This window comes from Musa acuminata, chromosome BXJ3-11, assembly GCF_036884655.1.
Source record: "Musa acuminata AAA Group cultivar baxijiao chromosome BXJ3-11, Cavendish_Baxijiao_AAA, whole genome shotgun sequence".
NCBI lineage: Eukaryota > Viridiplantae > Streptophyta > Magnoliopsida > Zingiberales > Musaceae > Musa > Musa acuminata.
The window spans coordinates 15,357,222-15,378,121 of NC_088359.1; the positions used below are offsets into that span (position 1 = coordinate 15,357,222).

General features: G+C 43.2%; 1 protein-coding gene across 1 annotated transcript in view; it reads left to right on the forward strand.

Annotated features, from left to right (window-relative positions):
- The window catches only part of LOC135652979 (probable inorganic phosphate transporter 1-4), a 34,810-nt gene extending 15,227 nt beyond the window's left edge, over positions 1 to 19,583 (forward strand). The window contains exon 3 of the mRNA XM_065174382.1: positions 18,900 to 19,583. Within this exon, the coding sequence (XP_065030454.1) occupies positions 18,900 to 19,583 (684 nt within the window). The remainder of the gene's footprint in view (positions 1 to 18,899) is intronic.
- The last annotated feature ends 1,317 nt before the right edge of the window (positions 19,584 to 20,900 follow it).

Genomic DNA, 20,900 nt, shown 5'->3' on the forward strand with positions numbered 1-20,900 from the left:
CACCCACATCAGCCCACACACCCATGTAGGCAGTGCTCACTGCTTGTAGGCGGTGGCACCGCCCAGCTAGCGGTAGCACCGGCAACTGTTACGGGTGGCAGGCTGTAGCACCACCCAGCCAGCGGTGCCACTGCTCGCAATCTGCCCCCTTATAAAACTAAGCTAGGGCCGGCGGTAGAACCGACCCCAACTCATTTTCCACTCCCCCAAGCAGCTCCAAATCCCCTTTGAACACCATTCTCTCCCTTTAGCTGCCCAAAAATCTCTATTTCGTGCTAGATCAAGGATCATTCCTACATCCTCTTGAAGATCTCAACTAAGGTATTCTCTAAAATGCATTGATTTCTCTTTTGTATTATCTACTCTTGCTCATTATCAATCTTCATAATAGTAGTATTTATGAGTTTTAGAAAATCCTCTAGTGACAAAGGGAAGAGGAGATTAGAAGAAAATTATGACTCCCTACTTTTTTATTCTAATCAACATGCCCTAAAATTTGCATCCATAGAATCTAGACATGTTCATAAGGGAAAATATGTTAATTTAGATGAACTAAGTGATTTGGAACCTATTCAATGATTTGCAAATCTAGACATTCTCCCAATTCTTCAAATAAGTGAACCTATCTACCCTAGACTTGTTAAGTTGTTTTACAACAATCAACATGTAGATGAAGAAGAAAGAGTATCTACCTATCTGTTAGGACATCATATATCCATTACGGATAGATCAATTTATGATATCATAGGAATCTCGGTAAAAGATAGAGATTGTTATTTTAGAGGATAATGGGATAATGAAATAGTTGGGACCACTTACGTTGATGCCTTAGGAACAATTTTTGGCAATCCAAACTTAATGATACTTCCAAAAAGCTATGAACATTTACTACCATTAAGCACCAAAATACTTCATCACATCTTGATTAGTATCATTCTCCCAAAGTAATATCATCATGATAAAGTAAGCCAACTGGAACTAGGTAACATGTATTGGATCATGAAGGGATATAACAATTGCTTTGGTTACCTAATCCAACAAAACATGATTTAAATATTTAAAAAGGACATGATGCTTCCATATGGTGGCCAAATCACAAGAATACTCCATGCCTACGATATTGCCATTCCACCCGATGAAGAAGTTATAAAATTAGACAGATTCAGTATCATAAATAAAAATCTACTTTGACGGATGAGATGTATATTCAGAAATGGTATGTAGATTAGACTGCCTAGAAGGACCGATACCCTCCAACCAGAACCAGAACCGGAAACACCAATATTTAGGGGTAATCAATGTTGAATCTCGTATTTTGATGATGAAACCATTAGATATATGTTTATGATTTAATCTGCGTTTTGAGTGACGCAGGATTCTTCGATCAGGATGAGACAATTAAAGCAAGAAAAATCATATTGGGCTGGAGGAACATGTAAGAAGATTGGACGTCGGACCAGTGGATCGGTCGACGTATCGACAGAAGGCTTCGGGCCGTGGATTCGGGCATTGGGCCAAGAAAAGCAGAGATTGCGCCAAGGACATCGGAGTTGCGGAGTTAACTAGCTGATTGGGCAATAGGCCGTAAGAGAAGACGATGCGCCGAAGATTCGGACGAAGCGTCGAGGGACCAATGACATGCCGGACAACTTGGTTAATTGCTTAGGATTAATTGTCTCGATCGAAGTTTTGTTTTACATATACAGGATTAACTACGATGGAAGTAAGACATGTAGTAGGAGTTGCACCGGAGTCAAGACTATGATCACGTTGGGAGTTCGAGAGTTCGACGGAAGTCCGGACGGTCGTCGGAGGTTCTGTAGGAACAAATCCGAGAAGTCCAGGAGCTTGCCAAAGAAGCTCATCGGAACTCGCCAAGTGGATCGTCACAAGTCCAGGTGTTTGCCGGAAGTCCACCGGAGCATCACCGAAGGTTCGCCGGAAGCTCGTTAGAAGAAGCGATTGACGCACTAGAGTAAGTTGTAGTAAATGTCTTAAGAAATATCGTAGTTAGTATGTAGATTAAGTTAGGAATGGGAGGTGATCCCATTAACTTAATCTGGGGGCAATTGGGCCCTTGATAGACCCAAATTGGGTTGAATGGATCAACCCATTCGGACTAGAATTCCTGCCAAGCGGTGGCACCGCCCAGGAGATAGTCTCCCAGGAAAGCTAGGCGGTGGCACCGCCTGGGCTCAGTCTTCGAGCGAGATTGGGTGGTGCAACCACCCCGATCAGGCGGTGGCACTGCCCAGAGGCTCAGTCTCCGAGCTGCCAGGCAGTTATACCGCCCTAGTTAGGAGGTAGTACCGCTAGGACCCCGGAAATCCGGGAAATGACATTTTTGAGCTTTCAAGAGAGGAGAGAAATTCTGTAAGGGTTGTCTCCTAAGCCCGTCAAAAGGAGTGAAAGTGTAAAAGGGTGGTTGGCCTTCGCCTATTGAAGGAAGGCCTCTAGTGGACATCGGTGACCTCATCGGAGGAGGAAGCCAAAAGTGGATGTAGGTCAAGATTGACCGAACCACTCTGAATCTCAATTTGCATTTACTTTATGTTCTCTATCTTAACTGCAAACTGCCTCCATAGTTTTACTTTAACTGCACTTCGTCTAATCTAAGTTAAAGCAACTTTCGAATCGGCTTTCATACCGAAATCGCTTTTATCGTATGAACGTCGAATTTCGATTTGCAATTACATTCTATTCTCTGTCTTAATTGCAAACTATCTCTATATCTTTACTTTAACTGCATCTCACTTGATCACAAGTTAAAGTGATTTCGAATCGGCTTTCTTACCGAAATCATCTTTATCGTACGAATGTTTTAAATCGTCAAAAGTTTTCCGCTGCACTAATTCACCCCCCCCCCCCCTCTTAGTGCTTTTGATCCTACCAATTGGTATCAGAGTCCGGTATTTTTCATTTCGGATTTTCACCCGAGAGAAATGGCTCTTCATGGCTTTCAAGAGGGCTTATCGGTTGTTCATCCACCGTTGTTTAACAGATTGGACTACACTTATTGGAAAACTTGAATGAGAGTTTTCTTGATTTCTATGAATTTAGATTTATGGAATATTGTTGAAAACGGTTTTCAACTTCCCTCTAAACCGATGAACGAATGGTCGGATTTGGAGAAGAAGTATTTTTCTTTAAACGCAAAGGCTCTGAATGCCTTATTTTACGCTTTGGACAAAAATGAGTTCAATCGGGTTTCTTTGTGCGAAACGACTTTCGACATATGGCACACTCTTGAAATCACACACAAAGGCACTTCTAGAGTTAAAGATTCAAAAATCAACTTTTTAATGCATGATTTCGAGTTTTTTCGATTGAAGCCGAGCGAAACCATTGTTGACATGTACACCCATTTTACAGATGTCGTCAATGGTTTAAAAGCTCTTAGCAAATGGTTCTCGAATTTTGAACTTGTTAGTAAAGTTTTATGATCACTTTCTAAAGCTTGGGAATCAAAAGTAACGGCAATACAAGAAACAAAAGATTTAAATATTTTTCCACTTGAAGGACTTATCGGCTAATTGATGACATATGGAATGGTGCGCAATGCACATGATGAACATGATGAACAGAACAACCTTCCAAAGAACAGAAAGGATATGGGACATAGAACATTTGAAGACCTCTCAAGCATAAGCTCAAGTGATGGTGAACACGAACTACTCACTAAAAAATTTAAAAGATTAAAGAAACAAAAATTTAAGAACAAAAAGAATGGAACTATTTGCTTTAAATGCAAGAAGAAGAACACAAAGTGGGATGAATCGAGCTCCTCCAAAGACGAGGAGAAAATCAACAAAGGCGTGGTGGCAAACTACGCCTTAACGACATTCAACGATGAGGTAATCGAAACCCCCTTAATTTATTTTGAAATTACTTGATGTTGTCCATGATACATTTTTTTTTTAGATAAATTATTTTTCTTAAAAATTTTATTAAAAAAAAATAAAAATGTAAGAATATGATCATGCTCGTAATTTTGAAAATAATCATGAAAAATACATATTTTATGATAAACATACAAAATGATTTCGATTGAAAATATGAAATCATGCTATGTGTGGTTAAGAAGTAATAATGTGTATTATGTTGATTTCCATTATTATTTCTCGATTTTGATTAAATAAAATCATGTTTGAAGAAATGCATAATGATGTAATATTAAACATTTTTGATACCATGATTAACAATTTTATGCATGAGATTTTAAGTTATACATGATGATAAGCATGTGTTATTTTCATGAGTGTATTTGAAAAATATATGGCAAAACCATGTCCGAATGCATAAAAGTGTTAAATTTCATTTTCGGATTCTCTTGATTTTTGTGATTTATTGATCTTGATGGTTTTATGATGAAATTCATTTTTCAATCTTAAACGTTGATGCATGTTTTTTTATTTAACATAAATGAAAAGGCATGCTAACATGAAATCAATCACTTAAAATAATATACTTAAAAAAGGGAAAATATATTATCAATGAAATCATGAATCTACTTATGTTATGAATTTTGTGAACCATAAAAATGATTTTGGTGATTTGAATTTGAGATGAGTTTTATCAAAATCATGATCTTGATTTCTTGGAATAACATGAGATTTCCCTTGATGATCATCTCGATTATTTAAAAGGAGATTTGTCGAAATGATTCATGGAATTTACAATTCAAGACTTGATCCTTCATTTGTTTATGAGATGGTTGAAATCTTTGTACCTTTGAATTCTTCCCTTCTCCTTTCGATTTTTGAATTTATGCATGTTATATGTTGAAGATTTGAAACTATGTTTTGATATCATGCATACCCAACAAATGTTGATTTGACAAAATGAATGATGATTTTTCTCTTGAATATAACTTGTGATATGTTTCTTTTTTAATCATCATCTTGATTTCTCGATATTCGATACATGAAATTTTATTATGAATCAAGATTTTTTGTTTAATCGATCTCCTAAGATTTTCTTTCGATTTTTTATCCAGAGGATTTTCAAAAAGAAATCATGTCTTTTGGTATTCACATGTTCAAATCTTTCATGATCTTTATGCAATTCCTTTTATTCATGAAATATTTATCTCATCACCCAACTAATTCTTCTTGATATTCTTTATGTGATGATATGAATGCATGAAATATTCATAAATTTGTAATGATGCATGCAATGCTTATGATAATGATGTACATGGTGTATTGCATATGATGTGTATCATGAATGCTTTAAATGATGAATGTTTGATATCATGATCAACATGTTGATAAATGCTTAAAAATTTTAATGCTTGAATATCATGTATGATATGCTCATAATGATGATTGATTTATTTGTATCATGAATGAAAAATGAAATGTATGGTTTTGAAAATGTGCATGTTTTAATTTGAAAATATAATGATGCACAAATAAGATTGATACTTACCTTTGCATGATTTAGAAATTGACGCAAAGGGTCTTCCCTTCTTTTTGACATTGGCAAAGGGGGAGAAATATCACTGGCTCATCTTGCAAAATTTAGAAACATGCACTTTGCAAAGGAAGCAAAATTACTAGCTCAAACAAAGGAAGCAAATATATGCTAGCTTACATACTGCAAGGAGAAGAACTTGATATCTTGAACATCACAAAAATTTGCTACCTTGCATGATGTAAAATTTGCTAGAATTGCTAGATTGTGATCTAAAGAGAAGCAAAAAGTTGCTATCTCAAAAGAAGCAAATGTGCTATCTTGCCTATCTCAAGAGGAAAAACATGCTAACGTGCACATCTAGCAAACTTGCATATTTCAAGAGGCAAGAGTTGCTTTCTTAAATATCTCTAAATTGCTAGCTTGCATGTTCTAAAATGTTGTAACATTGCTAGCTTGCAAGATGTAGAGCTTGCTATCTTGAACATCTTAAGAAACAAAAATTACAAAAGTGCTATCTTGCCTATCTCAAGAAGCAAAATATGCTAACTTGCGCATCTAGCAAAGTTGACAAAATTTACATATTTCAAGAAGCAAGAGTTGCCTTCTTGAATATCTCTAATTTGCTAGCTTGCTTGATGTAGAAGTTGCTATCTTAAAAGAAGCAAAAGTGCTATCTTGTATGTTGTAAAACTTGCATATCTAAAACTTGATAGCTTGAATGTTCTAAGCATGATGTAACACTTGCTAAATTTTCTAGCTTCAAAACTACATCATGATAAAACTTGATATTATGTTTTTCATGCAATAAGTTGAATTTATACTACAAACACATTAAAGTTGGACTTCTCCTTTTTGTTGATGACAAAGGAGGAGAAGTATGTTGATGACATGACATGTTATGCATAAGTTTATGATGACATGTTGCTTGGATTTTTGAATCCAAGAGTTTCTATCAATATGACATATTGATAGGGGGAGTTTATTTAAACTCCGGGAGTTAAGGTTAACTCCGTCATCAAGTGGTTGTCATCATAAAAAAGGGGGAGATTGTTGAATCTCGTATTTTGATGATAAAACCACTTGATATATGTTTATGATTTAATCTATGTTTTGAGTGATGTATGATGCTTCGATCAGGATGAGACAATTAAAGCAAGAAAAATCATATTGGGCCGGAGGAACATGTCAAAGATTGGATGTCGGACCGGTGGATTGATCGACGTATCGACAAAAGGCTTCGGGCCATGGATTCAGGCATCGGGCGAAGAAAAGCGAAGATTGCGCCAAGGATATCGGAGTTGCAGAGTCAACTGGCTGATTGGGCAATAGGCCGCAAGAGAGGACGATGTGCCGAAGAATCAGACGAAGCGTCGAGGGACCAATGACATGCCGGACAACTTGGTTAATTGCTTAGGATTAATTGTCTCAATCGAAGTTTTGTTTTACATGTGTAGGATTAACTACGATGGAAGTAAGATATGCAGTAAGAGTTGCACCGGAGTCAAGACTATGATCACGTTGGGAGTTCGAGAGTTCGACGGAAGTCCGGACGGTCGTCGGAGGTTCTATGGGAACAAATCCGAGAAGTCCAGGAGCTTGCCAAAGAAGCTTGTCGGATCTCGCCAAGTGGATCGTCGCAAGTCCAGGAGTTTGCCGGAAGTCCACCGGAGGATCGTCGAAGGTTCGTCGGATATTCGCCGGAAGCTCACCGGAAGAAGCGATTGACGCACCGTAGCAAGTTGCAATAAATGTCTTAAGAAATATCGTAGTTAGCATATAGATTAAGTTAGGAATGACAGGTGATCCCATTAACTTAATCTAGGGGCAATTGGGCCCTTGATAGACCCAAATTGGGCCGAATGGATCAACCCATTCGGACCAAAATTCTTGCCAGGCGGTGGCACCGCTAGGGTCAGCGGTGGCACTGCCCAGGAGATGGTCTCCCAGGAAAGCTGGGCGGTGTAACCACCCAGGTCAGGTAGTGGTTGCTAGTCATAGGTGCCCAGCAAGCCAATCACGTGAGTGATGACACGTGTGACTTGATACAGAATCTTTTTGCTTATTATATTTTGGCATATATCACTTTATAACTATTACATAAATGCATATATATATATATATATTGTGATGTCCTTGGATTTGTGCAATGGGAATCGGATCGTGATGAGATCACGATAATGAGATCGATTCACCTTTAAACATATATCCTAAATAATCCCGGTCATAGGTTACTCGAGAGGGACATCGTGATAACTGGACAGACTGGTGTGCTATATACCCGTCCATATGATGGATGCAGCTGGTCTTATAGCTACTCGTGTAGGGACACTAGGGATACAGTACAGGTGCTCATTGGAGAATGGGTTCACTGATTGATTCGCTTACGGAATGCTGGATGGTTGATGATGCCTTATTGTCAGACAGCGATTCCGTAGTCCTAGTGGTGTATCTGGTCCTTAGACGTGAGAGACCAAGGATGTCCTGTATGAGTGCTCCACTCTTTGATACCAGACTTATAGGTTTGGCTATCCCAGATCTAGTATAGTTGGTCATTGGGAGTGGTAGTCGACCTTACGAGGGCTATTGAGTGTCGATAGAGGATCATCCACTCTCGGCGTTATGAGAGGAATATCTCATGTGTTCTTGCTCAGACAAATCCCTGGCCAGGGTCATTCGGGTTGAGAGAGAAAGAGTTCTCCCGGAGAATCCGATTAGAGCGAAACTCGAGTAGAAACCATATGGGTCTGACAACACCATGCTCGATATACGGTCTTTGGGATATTAGATGGATGAGGGACTATAGGTACACGATAACTGAGGACAGACAGGTCCAATGGATTGGATTCCCCTGTATCGTCTGGGGACTACGGCGTAGTGGCCTAGTCGTCCGTAGTCGATGAGTCAAGTGAATTATTACAGAGATAATAATTCACTGAGTTAGAAGGAGTTCTGACTGGTATGACTCACGGCCAGCTCGATATTGGGCCTAGAGGGTCACACACATATGGTAGCCATTGCGATGAGTAGAGGTTCGGATATGAGATATCCGACGGAGCCCTTGTCTTATTGGATGCAGATCCAATACCCACTAGGGGAGGACCCATTAGGGTTTGATAGGGGACCTCTATAAATAGGAGGGATTAAGAGCCTCATAGGCTAGAGTCTTTGCTTGCCTTTCCTATTCTCCTCTCCCTCTCAACCTCAGAGCAGCCTGGAGTTTTGAGGAGCATCGTCGCAACCCTACTGTGTGGATCAACGCTAGAGAGGAGGACGCTTGACCTCCTTCACCCTCTCCTAAGGATCTGCAAGGAAACAGGGATATACGATCTCCCTAGGTAACACAATCTACTCTATATGCAGTTTTAAGTTTCGCGGATTTTGCGCACCAATCTTCGCACGACGACGAACATCTCTTTGGGAATCGGGGATTTTGTTTTCTTGTTCTTCCGCTGCGCATATGATGTCGCCCCCAAGATTTCCCAACAGTGGTACTGCTTGGGCTCAGTCTCCGAGCGAGACTAGGCGGTGGTACTGCCCTTGTCAGGCGGTGGTACTGCTTGAGCTCAGTTTTTTAGCGAGACTGGGCGGTGGAACCGCCCCAGTCAGGCGGTGGCACCACCATAGCTCAGTCTCCGAGCTCTGTCAAGTGGTTGTACCGCCCAGTCTGGCGGTAGTATCGTCAAGACCCCGAAAATCTGGGAGGTGACATTTTTGAGCTCCAAATTTAAACCAGTTTGGGGCTTATATATACCCAACCCTCTCCTGCATGATAGGGCACCAAAAGCTTGATCTTACTCTGTGATTTTAGAGCTCAAAAGTGTTGTAAAGGCTAGAAGTTCTCCTCCCTCTTTTCTTCCAAGTTTTGATCTTTCAAGAGAAGAGAGAAATTCTGTAAGGGTTGTCTCCTAAGCCCGTCAAAAGGAGTGAAACTATAAAAGGGTGGTTGGCCTTCGCCTATTAAAGAAAGGCCGCTAGTGGACGTCGGTGACCTCTGTTGAATCTCGAATTTTGATGATATAATCAATTGGTGAGTTAATTGATCTAATCCATATTATTGATTTAAGTGTGCAGGATTAACTACGATAACCAGAAAACATAAAGCAAGGATACCGGAGTCGAGCTCGATGGACGTTTAAGAGACCGAAGAATCATCGGAGATGCTGCCGGAACCATCCAAGAAGAAATCGGGAACGTGTCGGAAGTTCGCCGAAGAAATCGTCGGAGGCTCGCGGAGATCACCGAGAAGGCTCGGCTACTCGTTAAAGTCATCACAAAGATTGGGAGCTTGCAGGGAGTCCGTCGGAAGAAGTTCGTCGGAAAGCTCGCCGGAACAAGACTCGACGTTCGCGGTTAAAAAACTTGCTTAGGATGTTTTTTTTGTGTTATGTAGTTCACCTATAATTAGGATTAGGATTAAGAGATAATCCTATATCCTGGTTAGGGGCCAACTGGGCCCAAAGTCAGATTTGGTTTGGGCTAAAAATAAGCCAAACAAATGAATTGAAGAGCCAGGCGGTGGCACCGCCTGGCTGGGCGGTGACACCTCCTTGGCTGGGCGGTTGCACCGTCCAGCACCCGAGCGCTGGGCGGTGGAACCTCCAGCACCGGGAACCCTAAGAGAATTCAAATTTTGGAGCCCAAAATTTGAATCCTCTTGAGGCCTATAAATACCCCTCAAATCTCAACTGAGGTTACAACTTTTGAGAAGCATTTTGATTGAGAGAAAAGTCTTAGAAAGTCTTAGCAAGTCTTGTTTTCAATTTGCTAGAGAGTTCTCCTCCTTTCTTATTGAAAATTTGTAAGAGGTTGAGCTGCTTGTAAAAGGTTGTAAGAGGGGTGTTTACCCTTCCATTTCAAGAGACTTGCTAGTGGAAGGTGGGAGCCTCATCAAAGAGGGGCCTCGCAAGTGGAGTAGGTCATTTGACCGAACCACTCTAAAAATCGGCGTAATCTCTGGTTTGCTCTTTATTATTGTCATTTACATTACTGCAAATCTTCTTACTGCTTTAGTTCCTTATTACTCTTGCTGCGCAACTTCAAGAATACGCCTTCAAGTTAAATTTCTCAAGTTTCGTTCTTAACGTACGAAAGATTTTGATTAAAATCGAAGTTTTAATCCGCTGCACTAATTCACCCCCCCTCTTAGTGCCGCTCCGATCCTAACAAGTGGTATCAGAGCAAGGTTATCTCTCATATTTGGTTTAATACCCAAGAGAGATGGCTTACTCCGGCATGCAAGAGGGCCATTCTATTGCACGACCACCTTTGTTTAATGGGTCGGATTGCACATATTGGAAGACTCGCATGAGAATCTTCCTTATTTCTATGGACTTTGAGCTTTGGTCTATTGTCGAGAATGGATTTCAAAAATCTTCTCTTCCGATGAGCGAATGGGATGAATCGGAGAAGAAGGTTTTTGCTTTAAATGCAAAGGCTATGAATGCCTTGTTTTGTGCACTAGACAAAAACGAATTTAATCGTGTTTCAATGTGTGATTCGGCTTTTGATATTTGGAGAACTCTTGAGGTCACTCATGAAGGCACTAGCCGAGTGAAAGAGTCCAAAATCAACATCCTTGTGCACTCTTACGAACTTTTCCGAATGAAACCAAGTGAGTCCATCGGAGACATGTACACCCGGTTTACGGATGTCATCAATGGACTCAAAGCTCTTGGTAAAGATTTTACTAACTTTGAACTAGTAACTAAAATCTTAAGATCCCTCCCTAAAAGTTGGGATCCAAAAGTTACGGCCATTCAAGAGGCCAAAGACCTTAAAGCATTCCCTCTTGAAGAACTCATTGGGTCTCTAATGACCTACGAAATGACATGTCAAGCTCATGACGAGCTCGAGAACCCCCTTCCAAAGAACAGGAAGGATATGACACTCAAATCACAAGAAGACCACTTGAAAGGAACATCAAGTGATGAGGACAGTGACAATGACATTGCACTTTTGACTCAAAAATTTAAAAAATATTTAAGAAAGAACAGATTTAAGAATAATACAAAAAATAAATTTGAACAAAAGAAGGACCAAGTGATTTGCTATGAATGCAAAAAACCGGGACACTATAAGAACGATTGTCCTCAAGCCAAAAAGAGAACATCAAAGAAGAAGGCATTCAAGGCAACGTGGGATGATTCAAGTGCATCCGAAGAAGAGGAGTCCAACACCGAGCAAGTTGCTCATTACGCGCTAATGGCGTTAGGAGAAGAGGTATGTGATTTATTTAATGAAGATTTATCTTTTGAAGAACTATCTATCGCTTTTCATGAATTATTTGATGAATGTAGAACTGTTAGCAAGAAGTTAAGTATCTTAAAGAAAGAGCATGCTTTGCTACAAGATAAGTTTGATAGTCTTCAAACTCCTCCATGCTCTAAGTGTGAGCACTTAGAAGCAATAAAAAATAAAAATTTGCTTTTTAAAGAAACCTTAAACAGGTTTAAGGTTGGTAGCAAAGGATTAGATATGATCCTTGCACACAAGGGTCACATCGCAAATAGAAATGGAATTGGATTTGTAAAAGGATTACATCAAAATCCTACTACTTTCATAAAAGGACCTACATTATATGTTTCCTCTTATATGAAATGCAACTTTTGTTGCAAATCCGGACATATTGCCTACAAATGCCCATTTAGGATAATTAATTCACAAAAATTAATATGGGTTCCTAAAGGAACTATAAACAAGACATATGACTAGAGATCCATCTCATTTCTCTATGCTCACTAGCAAAGAAGAAGGGTACGTTACCTTCGGAGACAACAACAAGGGCAAAATCATTGGCAAGGGAACTATTGGTAACAAATTTAATTTTTCCATTGATGATGTCTTACTAGTTGATGGATTGAAACATAATCTCTTGAGTATTAGTCAACTATGCGATAAAGGTTGCATCGTTAGATTTGAATCAAATATGTGCATTATTGAAAAACCAAATCATAACATGACTATGATTGCTTTAAAACAAAATAATGTCTATACCATCAATCTTGATGAACTAAGTAATGAAATGTGCTTCTCCGCCGTAAATGATGATGCTTGGCTTTGGCATAGGAGATTAGGCCATGCAAGCATGAAAATAATATCTAAGATCTCATCTCAAGAATTAGTACGAGGAATTCCAAATATAAAGTTTATTAAGGACAAAGTATGCGATGCATGTCAACTAGGCAAACAAATAAAAACAAGCTTCAAACCAAAAAATCAAATTAGCACTACTAGACCATTACAATTGATCCATTTGGACTTATTTGGACCAATTGATACAACAAGTTTAGGTGGAAGCAAATATGCTTTTGTGATTGTGGATGACTACTCTAGATACACTTGGACCTATTTCTTAGCTCACAAAAGTGATTGCTTCAAGTGTTTCTCCAAATTTTGTAAACTCACTCAAAACGAAAAAGGCTTCATGATTTCATCAATTCGGAGTGATCACGGTGGTGAATTCCAAAACCGTGACTTTCAAATTTTTTGCGAAAGTAATGGGTACAATCACAACTTGTCAACTCCAAGAAATCCTCAACAAAATGGAGTAGTGTAAACGAAAAATAGAAACCTACAAGAAATGACAAGAACTATGTTGAATGAACATAGTTTACCTAAGTACTTTTGGGCCGAAGCCGTAAATACGGCTTGCTACATCATGAATAGAGTCCTAATAAGACCATCCTTATCCAAAACTCCCTATGAATTATGGAATAACAAAAAAACAAACATCTCCTATTTTAAAGTTTTTGGTTGTAAATGCTTTATTTTAAATGAAAGGGATGCTTTAGGAAAATTTGATGCTAAATCCGATGAAGGCATCTTTCTTGGTTACTCTTCCGTTTCAAAAGCTTTTCGGGTTTTTAATAAAAGAACTTTAGTAATTGAAGAGTCTATTCATGTAGTTTTTAATGAAATTTCCGATTTAAAGAAAAATGATTTTGATTATGATCTTGGTTTTGATAATTTGAATTTAAATGAACCCTCTCCTCAAAATAGCCATTTGAATGCATCTTCTTCCGAAATTTCTTTACCAAAAGAATGATTCTTCTTCCGAAATTTCTTTACCAAAAGAATGCATCTTCTTCCGAAATTTCTTTACCAAAAGAATGTAGATGCTCATCCAAAAGAGCAAATTATAGAAGATACATCAAAAGGGGTTCAAACTCGTTCTTCTTTCAAAAATTTCTGTGCTAACGCCGCTTTCCTTTCTAAAATTGAACCTAAATGCATTGACGAAGCCTTAAAAGATGATTTTTGGATCATTGCAATGCAAGAAGAATTGAACCAATTTGAGAGGAATGAGGTATGGAAGCTTGTTCCTAGACCAAGTGACCACTTAGTCATAGGTACTAAGTGGGTCTTTAGAAACAAGCAAGACAAAAATGGTATCGTGGTTAGAAACAAGGCTAGATTAGTGGCCAAAGGTTTCAACCAAGAAGAAGGTATCGATTACGAAGAAACCTTCGCTCCCGTGGCTCGATTAGAAGCCATAAGGATGCTCCTTGCCTATGCTAGTAGTAATAATTTTAAACTATTTCAAATGGATGTTAAAAGTGCTTTCTTGAATGGTTTTATTTCCGAAGAAGTATTTGTCGAACAACCTCCCGGATTTGAAAATTCTCTTCTTCCTAATCATGTATTCAAATTGACTAAAGCTCTCTATGGCTTAAAACAAGCTCCTAGAGCTTGGTATGAAAGGCTTAGCTCCTTTCTTATTTTAAATAATTTTACCAAAAGCAAGGTTGATACTACATTGTTTATTTAACATTTTGAAAATAATTTTCTTATTGTGCAAATTTATGTTGACGATATTGTGTTTGGCTCTTCGGATGAATCACTATGTGAATCATTTGCCAAATGTATGAGTCTTGAATTTGAAATGAGTTTAATGGGTGAATTAACTTTCTTTTTGGGATTACAAATCAAACAACTTAGTGATGGTATATTTCTTAACCAATCAAAATAAACATTAGAATTATTAAAACGATTTAACATGGATAATTCAAAAGCAATAAACACCCCTATGAGTACTGCGACTAAGTTAGATATGGATGGAAATGGTGAAAGTTTCGATCAAAAAACATATAGGGGAATGATAGGTAGTCTACTCTACCTCACTGCGACTAGACCAGATATTATGTTTAGTGTAGGACTTTGCGCTAGGTTTCAATCTAATCCTAAATTATCTCATCTTAAGAGTGTTAAAAGAATATTTATGTATCTTAAAGGAACTCCAAATTTAGGATTGTGGTATCCAAAATCTGAAAAATTCGATCTAATAGCTTATGCAGATGCCGATTTTGGCAGATACAGGATAGATAGAAAAAGTACATCCGGAACATGCCAATTTTTAGGACATGCACTTGTTTCTTGGACTTCCAAGAAACAAAATTCAGTTGCACTATCTACGGCGGAAGCCGAATACATTGCTGCAAGTGCATGTTGTGCACAAGTAATTTGGATGAAAAATACATTAGAAGACTATGGAATTCAGCTTGAAAATATTCCCATAAAATGCGATAATACCAGTGCCATATGCCTTACTAAAAATCCAATTCAGCACTCTAGAACTAAGCACATCGACGTTAGGCATCATTTCATACGCAATCATGTTCTTAACAATGATGTTGTTCTAGAATTTATTGACACAAAGCATCAATTAGCAGATATATTTACAAAAGCTTTGAATGAAGACCAATTTGAATTCATCCGAAGGAAATTAGGCATGCTAAATTGTCCCTAAAATGAACTTCACAAAAAGGACTCGTTCTATTCCCTTCGTTTATGAATTTGAATTCTTCCTTCTTCTTCAATTCAAAATGATCCATTAAAGTATAAATTATGATCTTGAGGGAAGAAGCTAATCAAGAGGAAGAAAATTTTTTTTCTTTCCTCCGCATGATGCCAGCGGTGGCACCGCCAAATCCGGCGGTTGCACCGATTGGCGCTCGGGCGCCAGGCGGTGACACCGACCAGTTTGGCGGTGACACCGACCGAGTCACCCTTTTAACCCGAGGGGTTAGGGCCGGCGGTGACACCGCCCCCAACCCGAAGAAAGACCTCTCAAAACCCTCTCCCATTCCCTCTAACCCTCATTCTAATTCTTAGAAACATTGGAGAAGGATTCTTGGTGGTCCAAGCTTTCCATCTCTCAACATAATCTCCACAAGGTAACACTTGAAATCCCTCTTTTCTTTTCTCTTTCTCTTGCTTATTTTTCACAATTTCATCATCATGTTGTCTAGAAAATGGCTCCTAAGAGATCAAAAGGAATAAGGATCGAAGGAGATTCATATAACCATGACCTTTTTAGATCAAAAGAGGTAGCCCTTAGCTTTCCAAAATTTGAAACACGATGTGTCCATAAGGGAAAATACGTTGATTTGGATGAACTAGAGGACTTAGAACCCATTAGGTGGTTTGCACACCTAGAAGCTCTACCTCTACTACAAGTAGATGAACCAATCTATCCACGGTTAGTGAGATTGTTCTATGCCAACCTATATGAAGACAATGATTGCCTAAGCACTTACATTCTAGGAACACCCATTAGAATATTTGACAGCACCATTTGTGAGCTAATTGGCATAACTGAAAAAGATAGAGGATGCTATTTTAAAGGTAAATGGGACGTCAAAAAAATAGGAGCAACCTATTCCGAAGCCGTGAAAACAATTTTTGCAAATCCAAACCTTGACTTCGTACCCAAGAGCTGTGAACACTTAATGCCTTTCAACTCTAAAATTCTTCATCACATTATCACAAGCATCATATTCCCCAAACAATTTCATCTTGACGAAGTAAGTCAAATAGAGATAGGAACCATGTATTGGATTATGACCGGTCAGCATAATTGTTTCGGGTACTTGATTCGCCAACACAAGCAGAAAATTATGACTAAAGATACTATATTGCCATATGGGAGGTTAATCACTAGAATTCTTCATGCCTATGACATTTGCATTCCACCCGATGAAGAATCTATTCAAAATGATCGATATAACATAATAAATAAAAACCTGCTGAAAAAACTTAGGTGCACTTTTAGCAATGGCATATGGGTTAGGCAGCCTAGAAAGACGGATCCAATTCCTACACCAATAGAACAACCCGAAACACCAATTCTTATGGGAAATGAATCTCCTCCTCCTAGTCCCTTTGGAGCAGCACCGTCAGCTCCTGTTTCCTCCTCTGAAGATATCATTATGGCGGAGCTATCTCAGATCAAATCACAGCAAGAACAAATTCAGAATCAACAAGTTGAAATTTTGAAGACACTACGACAGATGAATGAAAAAATAGATATCATGTATCAGCACTGTGGATTACCTCCTAAGGATTAAATTGATGTATCTTTTTATTCTGTTCTGTTTGCTTTTAAAAAACAAGTTCATGTTTGTCATCGATTGTACGATAACTGATCTTTCCTTTAGATAACTACTGTCTTAATCTGCATAGATGATGATGTCTTTTGGATAAACTATTTCTGGCAAATTTGAATGATGAACTTTGATAAATGCTAAACCTTTTTCTATGATCATCAATTAGCTGGCTTGTCTCTTTTTGTTGATGACAAAGGGGGAGAAGTGATGACTTACACCAGAACGATAGCATGACTAATATGAATTACAAAAACTTATGTGATATGAATGTCTTATATGACTTGCAAATCCTTGAAAATATCACAAGATTGATATCATGAAATTTATATTGAAAATCTTTATCTTCAATCGTAGCAAAATTCGTCCCGTATAATTTAACTTATGATTTTCATCGAAGTTTCGTACTTACTATTGTTTAATGAGGATAACGATAAAGTTCTACGATTAGAACTTATCGGGTTATGCTTGAATCCAATAGAATGGAATTCAAGTGTTTTTTATCTTCTCATAATATGGCATATAGATAGGGGGAGTTATGTTTAACTCCGTCATCAATTGATTGTCATCATCAAAAAGGGGGAGATTGTTGAATCTCGGATTTTGATGATATAATCAATTGGTGGGTTAATTGATCTAATCCATATTATTGAGTTAAGTGTGCAGTGATAGGGGCAAAAATGGCGATGTGACACGCCATGACTGCATCCCCCTAAGCGACACACTGCCCGAGGCTCGCCATACCCTGCAGCAGCTCGGCCTCCCACGCAGCCCCAGTGGTAATGTCAGACGCCACCAAAGGTAAAGTTCTGCCCTGCAGACAGCTACGTCAGGTAACATCAAACCTCCTCTATAAATACCCCCAAATTCTAAAGAGAGGGGGGAAGAGGAGGAACTCATTCAAACACAAAACACTCAGAGGCTCTTCTTCTGCCTCATCCACAACCCCCTCCACGTCTTCCTCTAACTTGATCGTCGGAGGGGTCGGGCCGAGCTCCCGGCCCGACCTGTGTGCAGGTGCGAGACGGTGTCGCCTCATCCCGAAGCTGCGGCGGAGCTGCCTCCCGACCCGAACCGCCGACCCGAACCGCCGACCCGAACTGCCGAACCGACCTCCCGACCCGAACCACCGTGCTCGGTCGCCGGGAGACCCCAAGGGACGCCGCCCGAGATCCCCGACATCCGGACCCCCGAACCGAGCCGCGACGGCCCCGAGGCCACGGCTAAAAAAGTTACTCACCGTAACAGATTGGCGCTAGAAGGAGGGCCCGGAATGATGGTACGTTAGTCTTCTCCTTTGTTGCTCCACTGCAGCCGACCTGCACCAGCAGCAGCGACTTCTGGGGCTGGTCTCGGCCCCTCGGCCCCACGCGTCTCGGCTCCTCGGCCCCGCGCGCTTCGCCCACGTCGGCCCCGCGCGCCTCGCCCGCGTCGGCCCCACGCGCGCGGCCAGCCCGAGCGCCTCAACCCCTCGGCCCCACGCGCGCGGCCAGCCCGAGTGCCTCAGCCCCTCGGCCCCGTGCGCCTCGCCCGCGTCGGCCCCACGCGCGCGGCCAACCCGAGCGCCTCAGCCCCTCGGCCCCACGCGCGCGGCTTGGCCCCGCGCGCCTCGCCCACGTCGGCCCCACGCGCCTCGCCCACGTCGGCCCCACGCGCGCGACCAGCCCGCGCGCCTCGGCCACTCGGCCCCACGCGCGCGGCCAACCCGTGCGCCTCCGGCCCCTCGGTCCCACGCGCGCGGCCAGCCCGCCCGCGTCCCACGTGAGCGGCCAGCCTGCCCGCGTCCCACGCGCGCGGCCAACCCGCCCGCGTCCCACGCGCGCGGCCAGCGCGACCGCGCCATGCGCCTCGACGCCTCGGTCCCACGCGCGCGACCAGCCCGCGCGCCTCGACCTCTCGTGGGCCCCTCGGTCCCACGCGCGCAGCCAACCCGTGTGCCTCAGTTCCTCGGCTACAGCCGAGATCTTTGCGCGACCTCGGCGCCTCGGCCCCTCCCACAGTTCTCAGAGCCTACCTCGCCTTCTCCTCTAGACCTCCCTGCTCGGCTTCTCCTTCCTGCGACCAAGCTTTGGTCTCCCTCTTCTCCTCCTCTTCTTATAGAGCGGTTGCACAAGCAAAGGAAAGTACGCTGCAACGACGGCCGGAGGTCAGCTCCAAGTGCTCGGGGCACTCGACCTTGCAAAGACGCGGTGGTATCACTTCACGGCCACCGTCATTGCTGGCATCAGCTTCTTCACCGACGCCTACGATCTCTTCTGCATCTCCCTCGTCACGAAGCTCCTTGGCCGCATCTATTCCTTCGACCCCAACTCGAAATCGCCCGGGACGTTCCCGCTCAACATGTCCGCTGCCATCACCGGCGTGGCCTTCTGTGGTGCCCTCTCTGGCCAGCTCTTCTTCGGGTGGCTCGGCGACAAGCTCGGCCGCAAGAAGGTGTATGGCATGACGCTCATGCTCATGGTCATCTGCTCCATCGCGATCGGCCTCTCCCTCGGTCACACCGCCAAGGGCGTCATGGCCACCCTCTGCCTCTTCCGCTTCTGGCTCGACTTTGGTGTCGGCGGCGATTACCTGCTCTCCGCCACCATCATGTCGGAGTACGCCTACAAGAAGACCCATGGCGCCTTCATCGCAGTCGTTTTCACTACGCAAGGCTTCGGCATCCTCACAGGCGGAATCGTCTCCATCATCATCTCCGCCGCCTTCAAGGAGCCCTTCGACTATCGGGCCTACAGGGACCACCGCACCGGCTCCACCGTCCCGGAGGCCGACTACATCTGGTGAACAACTCTCATGCTGGGCGCCCTCCCGGCTGCCTTAACCTACTACTGGCGGATGAAGTTGCCAGAGACCGCGCGGTACACTGCTCTTGTTGCCAAGAACGCGGAACGGGCGGCCCCCGAATGTCGAGGTATTATCCGACAGACTCAAGCGTGCTCTCCACTTACCTCGGGATCGATCGGCCTCATGCGCAGCCGGCAAGCAGCATCGCTGCCTCGGCCACTCGGCCTCATGCGCAGCCAACACGCTGCCTCGCTGCCTCGGCCACTCGGCCTCATGCGCAGCCAACACGTTGCCTCGCTGCCTCGGCCACTCGGCCTCATACGTAGCCGGCAAAGAGCATCGCTGCCTCGGCCTCATGCGCAGCCAACACGCTGCCTCGCTGCCTCGGCCACTCGGCCTCATGCGCAGCCAACACGTTGCCTCGCTGCCACGGCCACTCGGCCTCGTGCGCAGCCAGCACGCAGCCTCGCTGCCTCGGCCACTCGGCCACATGCGCAGCCAACACGCTGCCTCGCTGCCTCGGCCACTCGGCCTCATGCGCAGCTGGCAAGCAGCATCGCTGCCTCGGCCACTCGGCCACATGCGCAGCCAACACGCTGCCTCGCTGCCTCGGCCACTCGGCCTCGTGCGCAGCCAGCACGCAGCCTCGCTGCCTCGGCCACTCGGCCTCATACGCAGCCGGCAAAGAGCATCGCTGCCTCGGCCACTCGGCCTCATGCGCAGCCAACACGCTGCCTCGCTGCCTCGGCCACTCGGCCTTGTGCGCAGCCAGCAGGCAGCCTCGCTGCCTCGGCCACTCGGCCTCATACGCAGCCGGCAAAGAGCATCGCTGCCTTGGCCACTCGGCCTCATGCGCAGCCAACACGCTGCCTCGCTGCCTCGGCCACTCGGCCTCATGCGCAGCCAACACGTTGCCTCGCTGCCTCGGCCACTCGGCCTCGTGCGCAGCCAGCACGCAGCCTCGCTGCCTCGGCCACTCGGCCACATGCGCAGCCAACACGCTGCCTCGGCCACTCAGCCTCATGCGTAGCCGGCAAGCAGCATCGCTGCCTCGGCAACTCGGCCTCATACGCAGCCGGCAAGCAGCATTGCTGCCTCGGCCACTCGGCCTCATGTGCAGCCAACACGCTGCCTCGCTGCCTCGCCCACTCGGCCTCGTGTGCAGCCAGCACGCAGCCTCGCTGCCTCGGCCACTCGGCCACATGCGCAGCTGGCAAGCAGCATCGCTGCCTCGGCCACTCGGCCTCATGCGCAGCCAACTCTCTGCCTCGCTGCCTCGGCCACTTGGCCTCATGCGCAGCCAACACGCTGCCTCGC